This window comes from Hyalella azteca, unplaced genomic scaffold (genome assembly GCF_000764305.2).
Source record: "Hyalella azteca isolate HAZT.00-mixed unplaced genomic scaffold, Hazt_2.0.2 contig6532, whole genome shotgun sequence".
Classification (NCBI taxonomy): domain Eukaryota; kingdom Metazoa; phylum Arthropoda; class Malacostraca; order Amphipoda; family Hyalellidae; genus Hyalella; species Hyalella azteca.
Window position 1 is genome coordinate 709189 of NW_025936691.1, and position 9763 is coordinate 718951.

Consider the following 9763-nt stretch of genomic DNA (forward strand, 5'->3'; position numbering starts at 1 on the left):
GAATATCCTCTTCAAACACTTTCAACTCAAACACAGCATTTAACATAAGCAGAATATCCTCTTCAAACACTTTCAACTCAAACACAGCATTTAACATAAGCAGAATATCCTCTTCAAACACTTTCAACTCAAACACAGCATTTAACATAAGCAGAATATCCTCCTCAAACACTTTCAACTCAAACACAGCTCGTCGAGAAGGAAAAAAGAACGAGTGCTCATTAGCGTTCGGAAAACAAGACCGTAACGGAAGTTTATTTATATTTCATTAGAGCCAATTTATTTGAAGCTTTCAGTACAAACCAAGAACGTTTGTAGCACGGCCAAGAAATACACATTTTAGAGAGAAAATGTTTGTTGGAGATACTCCGAGCCTTCGAGGCCATATTCCCTGCACGTGTCAGGAGATATTTATTCTGAATACCAAAACTAGTAAGAGAGAAATGAAATGAAAAGCCTTTAATTTGATATACAAAATTACTGATATGTTTAATCTACAATGAGCTTCCAAATTTGGTATAAAAATAAGCAGTGAGCTACCAATTTTGGTATAAAAATAAACAGATTAATTAACTAAAATCAGAAAGGGTCTTCAGTAAAGATTAAGTGCCCACTAAACTGCATATTTATTATCTAAGGAAACGCTTCCTCATATATTTAAAAGAAAAATGAGAACGCATTAGTTCCCAACACGAGTAACACTCAGAAAAATTAATGAATTGCAGTCCAAATAGTGACACTTCCTGAGATGCAGTTATGCCGGGCCAAACAAGGTCATGTTGAACCACACAATGGGGCAAAAATCGAATCGCAATTAGGACAAAATCAGACACATTTCTCGAAGTGTATAGCTTGTTAAGCATTAATTACCCACGCAACGACGCTATAGACAAAATGCTTCGTTTAATCGCAGCTCCGGGACAAAAGGAAAATACTTGATGACGAAATCACTTTTCCCATCAAGTCGATGTAGGCTTCAAACAAAGAATGCGAATTTCGCTCTAAAGCAGAGGCGATCCTGAACGACCTACCATCTGATACCGAGTGCAGGTTCGAGATTTGAGGATTCGATGTAATTAAAAAAATGCATTTCGGGAAACTCTAATCGGAGTTGAATTACACGAGATCTCGTAAGAATAACAGGCTGAAGAGTAACATACATCTACGACTTAATTGATTTTGATGAGGTTAACTAAGATGAAACTACTTAAACATCACGAGAAATATCACACATAAATCAACTAATTATTAAATCAGTGAGCAATTAAGGATAATGATAAGGAACACAAACTTTTTTTAGCGGCTGACATTTCAAATTAGTAGAGCTTCCCAATCAAAGGTTGTTGCTGACGAACTCACAGAATAGAATTCTGCATCCACTCTTTTAAACCAAATCTTATTTCAACAATATTCTGTCGAGATTAGTAAAAATTGCTGAAAATGGAATTGTTATACAAGCTTCATTGAATCCTGTCAGTGCGTATGCAGGCGATTTTATTTACTACAACTTTAGTTATAGGAAAGAGAGAGAAATCTAGATAAGTATAAAAAATAAGTTTCAGCGCACTATTACTTCAGTGATATTCAAATATTACTTACATAGCTTTTGGTAATTAATACCTAGATTTATTTTAACCAAAAATACATAAGACAAATCACAAACCCGCTTCGATACCACACACTTTGTACGTCAATATTAAAACACATATTATCAACAAAATTCCGCATATTGAAACAAATACGAGACAATAATATCGAAAGCAAATAAAACAGCGGAGTTCCCTTCAAACAGTTTCATTTTTAAGGACGAATCTCGCATTGACAAAACTCCAGCACCGCCTGAAGGCTCGTTGAAAATATAGCAAAGTCAGCATAAGTTTTGGGAGCAGCAAGCTGCGCCGATCCCTGCCTTTCTTCTCGCATATTTGAGAATACGTGACAAATTTCCAGCAAGGCTTTTGCTTGAGTAAACAATTCCTGAAGAATGCCAAGTGGTCGAGCTTTTGTCGCAGATATTAGAATGAGTGGCGATATTGCTAGCGGCGGCGTTCGAGATAATACTGGGGTATTCCTACGAAGGATGAAGTGTATATTATTCCTACGGAGGAAGGAGTGTGTCTATAAATACTATAGTATTCTTAAGGAGGAGAGAGTGTATCGTAAATACTGTGTTATTGCTGAGGATGGAGTGTACGTATCGTAAATACTGCGGTATTCCTACAGAGGAGGGAGTATATCTAAATACTGTGTTATTCCTACGAAGGAGGTATGTTTTGTAAGGTGCACATGTTACCAGAAAAATCATGTATTCAAAATATCTGTACCGGAAAAAAAAGAGCTCAAAATTTGACTTGAGAATCCGCGACTTTCGTTTGAGCGCAGATCTCATGTCAACGACAATTTTGTGTCCTTTTAATTTTCAAAACATTTTCTATTTTACCTTGGACTGAACAATATGTTAAAGGCGACTAAAGTTCATACGTTGACGAAAAATGAGTCAAAACTGGCTGGACATTAAAAAATTTGCCCGTTTTTAAAGAATATTTCTGTATTTCTAACTTCCCCCTGAAGGTACTGAGGACGATATTTGTATCATGCAGTCAGCCGATATTTGTATTGAACAGCAAAATACAGACACATACATAAAAAAATACTTGCCAGCTACGCGTTCATACCCTATGGAAATGATCAATCCTAATTTCGTAGATGCGTTCACTTCCTGCCCTAAATAATTTGAATGCATACCGACTACGCAATATGTGTCGCCTAGGACTCGGGGAGCATGTAAATCAGCCGCTAATGTCCGCTGCGGCCGGGCTTGAACGGCAGCCTCTGGGCAGCTTGCAAGCTCGATATGACTCGGCCAGACCAAAACTTATCATTCTCTCAGGTGGCTAAAAAATTGGAACTTTATTCAGACCAGACGCTTTTCATCCTACGATCGGGTGGCCAAGTTGAACCAAAATAACTCTAACTCGAGTGTAATGACTCCTGGGTCATTACAATGACTCCTGGGTCATCGAGTGTAATGACTCTTCGTTACTGAACGTAAGTATGTGCTTAGTACGCTCTATTTTCTTGTCTATGATTGGTGGATTTTGCTTGAAAGGCCGTCAATGATTGGCTGATGAACTTACGATCTCTTAACTTAACAACCTGGGCGTCACCTGATTTATGTTTGGATGTGCATATAAAACTCTCTCTTTCCAAGTGGCGGAAGACCAGAGGTATCGGATGAACGAAGTGGAGAAATTGATTTTGTACTTTTGTGGTGCGCAAATATTTATAGTTGAGCGTAATTTTAGAGATCAATAGAATTTAATATTGAATTGAATATTGCATAATATTATACAATATTCAATGATTGAGATTCTTCCTGCAGTAAAGCCCAGATCGATCGAACATTATTCAAAAGATTATATAATATTGACTATGGAACTAAGATAGGAGAGGATAACATAGGTACCTATGATAATAACATAGGTAATGGAAGATTCAATAATATAAAATATGGAACTAAGATAAGATATAATACCATTGGTATGGTAATAACATAGGTAATGGTTGCAGGTACACACCTTGGAGAAGACAGGCGGCCGCGGTAGTTGGTTGTTGGAGGCAGCAGCAACACCAGCTTTGGCAGCGTTGGGAGCAGGTAGGCTCGTGTACACATGTACTGGAGGATGTTGGCGCCCCTCCATGGTCTGCAGCAGCAGTAGCAGCAGCAGCAGCAGCAGTAGGCGAGGCTACAGCAGCTTTTGGTGAAGTCTGTCGACCCATCTAGCTGCGGCTACTGCAATACTGCTGCCGATGCTGCCGCTGCTGCTGCTGCTGCTGCAGAGGCTCTCCGTATATAAGCGGGCACACGCACAAGCCGAGGAGCAGTTGCCACTCCCAGGGTCTACGGGTGCAGTTGCTGCTGCTCCCTCTCCCGACCTCAGCCACCGCACATCCCGACCTCCATCGCTGACCAAACAATACAGAAATATATTTATCATATGGAAGTAGCATATATAAATTATACGTAAATTTATTGAAAAATGGGCAAGCTCAAACAAAACTAAAACTTTAATTCGTACAGGTCGAGTGGTTGAGATCACAAAGTTATGAGCAGCGAGTTGAGCGTTCGAAACTCGCAACTAGTTGTGAAAATTCTTGTCTAAATCGGTAATGTGCACGAGGGACTAAGAATCTGGGTCCAAATAATATAGCAAATCCAAACTGACATCACTACATTTTATTGTAATATATTATATGATTTTATATTATTTATTTTATATTATTATTATATTGTATTATTTTATATTATATTATACTATATTATAAAATAAACCGCAATATAGCGCAACTTGCTTCGGTCTCGGTAGCTCTAAACAAGTAGATATTTTATGCCTACCTCGATCATCTAATACCATGATATATTACTAAATTACATTTCATATTTAAAGAAGCCACGAAATTCGGAGATATTGTCAATCCGTCAAACCAATTATACGAAATAAAACAAATTTCAAAAGAAATAAGCGCAATTTCGCCATCATTTTATAAATCATAAGAAAAAAAAACAGTTGTTAAATTTGCAGCGTACAAAGGCCGCGCTTGATATTGACAGGAGATTGCTTGGCAAATGAAAGCCTCTAATGATTCAATATTTACCAATACTGAATATGTAAAATCATTCAGTGTAAGATTCCTAATAATCCAGTATTCTGCTGGAATCAACAGCCAGAGGATTAAATATAAGTAAGAATGCCAAGCGAAAAGCAATAGGCAGCTTTACACAAAGAATAATTAAGATTGTCCTAATAGCGACGCACTTTTTGTCCTAATGTGGGCCATTCTGACCAAGTTATGCTTGACGAAAGTGAAGTGATACATGAAAAAAAGGATCTCTATTTGGACAAAATGGCCCAATCGTTTTTTCACAGTGTCACTTCGATATCGAAGCACAATTAATTACCATTTGTAGCTAAATTAAGCGCCTATAGTTCAGATGTCCTCAAAATGTCTCATATTTTGCCTATATAGCACAATACACAATACCATTATATACACACTAGGAATCAAACTCGTAATCAACGTTGTTTTATTGTCATTCGCATGGAGGTGCACATTTTCTTTCCTCCAGCACGAGAAATATATACCCATTGCACAATATATATGCCCATTTGTTGGGCCAAATATGCCCATTTGCCGGGCCAAACTGGGTCAGGATGACCCATTCTTTATCCAGCCTTGGGCATGCTGAACACGACTGCACTCTAGTCAGGTTTGACTGTAGATCTACACTAAGAAAAATCGATGGGTATTTTCTACAAATAGTGACACACTTCATGGGTGAAGCACTGACACATCATTTCAAGGGCCAAACTCGGTCACCTAAGCAGAGGCAAAAAGCGCTTCACTATTTGGAAAAGGTCTCATTCATTTCTCTGAAGGTAAGGCTGCACACTACATAACATATTCTCTTGTAACAGCAAGGCCACAACATTTATTCCTATGTATCTATATAGTAATGAATTATGGAAGTGAGGAACCACAAGCTTACTTCAGTAGCATCATAACAACTACAAGAACAACAGTAGTGGTACTGCCTCATGCTTGTAGTTGCTTACTTGTAGTTGGCTACGATATCTTGGTATTGGCTGTTACGTAATGACTGAAAAATACATTCTGTACACGAGAAATAATATCTCGACACATGACAATTAAACTAAAAATTAGTAATTATTGGACATTAATTACCAAATATTGCAACTTTTAATGTGCCGCAGCTATGTTGGATTCCTCATTTTGGAGCGAATTATTCAGACCTGGACATGTTAGAATAGAGATGCCAAAGTAAAAGGCAATCAGAGCAATTTAAGCCTCAAAAGCCTTCTATTTCCGCATGCTAATCGCGCTGAGCTTTTACACCGCGCCAGGGAGGAATGGCAGGAATAAAAGAGCGATTTTGTTACCATGGCGTGGGTACAGGGGGCAACGACCCCCCGCTCTCTCTTGGCCCCTTACCCTCGTGTACTCATTGCCCCCCCCCCTCGTTGGCCCTCAAATAAAATAACTGCAACGAAGGCGCCTAGAAATAATGTGGAGCTCTGGCGTGGCCACCGGGAGCGCTTCACAGTTAATGAAACTTGCGCGAGGGAAGTGGTGCTGAGGGAACAGCACAACTGCGCGAGGGAACATCACAACTACGCGAGGGAACAGCACAACTGCGCAAGGGAACAGCACAACTGCGCGAGGGAACAGCACAACTGCGCAAGGGAACAGCACAACTGCGCGAGGGAACAGCACAACTGCGCGAGGGAACAGCACAACTGCGCGAGGGAACAGCACAACTGCGCGAGGGAAGCGGTGCTGAGGAAACAGCAAAAGAGGCTCTGAAAGAATACGGCACACAATAACTTGATTAATTCAGTAGAAATAAAAAGCAATCTTGTATGAAAACACAGCCAGCAAGATATACATCACCAGCAGTGAAGTTTAACTTGGACAAATAAAAGAATGTCTGAAATTTCTTCAATGATAAATGGTAATTTGCATCCGCAACTTTAATCTCTCAGATATATACAAGAGTTGCCACAAACGCGGAAGAAAACTGCAAATAAAAAAACATGACTTCCAGGTTATCTTTGGGGAAGTAAAATCAGCAATAGAAAAGCGGAAGCTCTAGCAAAATTTTTTCTATAGCCCGTATGTCTACAATTATTCTCTAAAACAAGCCTTACTTTTATTGAAAAAGTTTAGGATGATTTTCTCTGCCATCGTTGCGCGGACTGACTGCTGTATTTTATCAACGAAAATCCAGGTTATTTTGCTCATAAAACTTGAAATTAAATCTAAATTGAAGAAGAACCCACGTTTATTCACTTATTTTTACGTGACGTCTGATACAAAACTTCGAAGGCACGTTACGAACTAAGGAAAGGTGAGCACGGAAGGTAAAGGGAATAATGATTTCAGTGTAAATCATAATTAACTTCACAGAAAAAATCATAATTACCGTCGCTGCAGAAATCATAATTACCATCGCGGCAGAAACCATAATTACGTCGCTGCAGAAATCATAATTACCGTCGCGGCAGAAATCATAATTACCGTCGCGGCAGAAATCATAATTACCATCGCGGCAGAAACCATAATTACGTCGCTGCAGAAATCATAATTACGTCGCTGCAGAAATCATAATTACCGTCGCGGCAGAAATCATAATTACCATCGCGGCAGAAATCATATAATTACCGTCACCGCGCAAATCATAATTAACATCGCTGCAGAAACCATAATTACGTCGCTGCAGAAATCATAATTACCGTCGCGGCATAAATCATAATTACCGTCGCTACGGAAATCCCAATTACTGTCATCGCTGAAAAATCTTTGTTTGCAAAAGCTCTCATCGCTCGAGGCGCCAAATATCAAATAAAACAGCGTGCCTAGAAGTGCACAACGGGGCTTCCTATATTTCTATGCCTTTATGCCTAACGCCTAATATTTCTATGCCTTTATGCCTAATAAAGTTTTTGCCACGCACGATAAATTCCCGACAGCGGGGCCGACATTTTGAGGGCGCTGCCCCTGATGTCGAAGTTTGGCCGCCCTGCTTCAAGTTTTCCACGCCAGACGCTAAAAAAAACTCTACGTAGGCGCACCTGGAATTTTGCTTGTCACCGTAATAGGAAACTGCGGCGAGCGAACGGCCCCCGGATATTGGCAGGAACTCTGCGGGGTGTGGTGGTGAGGTGGTGGTGAGGTGGTGGTGAGGTGCGTATGGTGGTGAGGTGCCCCTGAGGTGTGTAGTGGTGAGGTGCTCCTGAGGTGTGTAGTGGTGTAATATTTTAATTCTTTTGCCTTTTTAAAAAGATAAACTTCGAAGTTGATCACAAGTTGTTCACCATTATATATAATTTTTATTAAATCTTCCGTAACTCGCCATTCCAGGCTGCCGTTTCATTTCACTATACTGCAAAAATTTCAGAAAAATTGAACTGCCACAAAATTCACTAATTGGCTAATGTTATAAATTCCGATAAATCAATTCACTACCCTATGGAATTCACAATTAATTGGTTCTTCCCATTGAACAGTGCTCCACATTCTAACTGGATTTTGAAGTAGATTTTTTTCAACAAAAAGGCGAGGTCACATCATATAATTAACTTAGAACTTCTGGCAGACTCGAGCTGGCAGCTCATGTGTGTTAACTCGTGCACCCGAAAAAATGAGTGAAGCTTTGTACAAAAACTGATGCCCTATTTCCTGTGCGTGGGTTATCCTGTTGGATGAGAGTCCCAATCGCACGGCCTAACTAGTGAATCTAGTTTGGCCAGGCAAAAGGAATTGTCAGTACGTCCACTCTCAGATTATGCTGTTGGTGGGAAAGTGTGTCACTATGCGAACAATATAATAACCATTCATGTTTTTGAGCGAGCGTTAGAATATTAGTGCATGAAAAGCTTAATCAGTGCCATATGAGTGCAGCGCCGTAGCCCTCCACTAAGGCTTGGTGTAAAGAAACGAAACTACAGAGGCTTAAATTGCCCTGAGATTGACCATTCGCTTCAATACTTAATTAATTGACAGACAGGCTGACCGCTAACGATTCACTAACACGGCAACGTTGACGGCAATGAGAACAAGAGAAGGACAAAAACAACGAGTTGCAGGCAGAGCATGTACCCAAAAAAATTAAGGGTGGCGCATAGATGATTATAGGCGGCGATGGTAGATTATTAGTGACGTAGCGGTGGATGGCCAGATCTGCCAAAAATCGACAATAAAACCCCAATAAATCGAGAAGGTGGCGGGTATAGGTGGCTGTCATCGATGAATCATAGATGATATATAGGGTCTGAATCATCGATGGCGCATTACAGGCAAATCTCTTGTAAGCCACCGATAACCGTTTGCCCAAACTGCACAGCGCACAAGGGAATTTGCTCCTGTGATTTATCCAACGTAGAAACGAGTTATTGTGTTGCGGGTCATTCGAGATCCGGACGACACACTCTGAATACGTGCTAGGGAATACACTCTGAAAAATAAGTGAGACTTTGTCCAAATTGCGGTGCACTTTTCGTTTTTGTGTGAGTCCTCTTAACCCAATTTAGCCCGGCCAAAGGGCCTATCAGTGCCGCTCTATGCCACTATTTGGGCCATACGACTTATTCATTTTTCTGAGTGTAATTGAAGAATATCACAGTAATATTTGCAGAGAGCAACACGAAGGCTTGGTTGATTCATTTTAAATAGAAACCTATAAGCAATAAGCTGATATTGCCAGTTGAAAATGAAGAGAATCATGATTGGCGTTTACAATATGTGTTATCGTCGTAGATGTAAAATACTTTTCAATTCTGAACCGGACATGAGAATAAAGTAATTAATTTCTATCAATAATCTTCACGTATTTCTGAGCAATTCACAAAGCTCTCTTATATCATTAGTCTGCTTATATCGCAAGTTCACAAGGAATTTAAAAGCAAAGAAAACGCCAAGAAAATTCACCATATCGATATTGAAAACGTTTCGGAGTCCAGCTCCATCATCAGTTCGACTAAACTAAAAATGAATAAAATCACTTTAAAAGTCAAAATTCAAAGACAGACATAAAACCTAAACAGGGCCTAACATTATATCGAAATAAACAGGACTAGTTATGAACAACTTAGTCCTAGGGGCACGACAAGAATATAAAATCCTAGCGATTTACTATTTCCAGATTATATGAGCTAAACGCATTATTGAGACATGGTTTTCGTTT

At 39.6% G+C, this 9763-nt stretch overlaps 1 protein-coding gene across 1 annotated transcript in view; it reads right to left on the bottom strand.

The window, feature by feature from the left end:
- The window catches only part of LOC108666863, a 109945-nt gene that overhangs the window by 53497 nt on the left and 46685 nt on the right, over positions 1-9763 (bottom strand). The window contains exon 3 of the mRNA XM_047880891.1: positions 3579-3966. Coding sequence (XP_047736847.1) covers positions 3579-3701 — 123 coding nt within the window. The 5' untranslated portion in view covers positions 3702-3966. The remainder of the gene's footprint in view (positions 1-3578; positions 3967-9763) is intronic.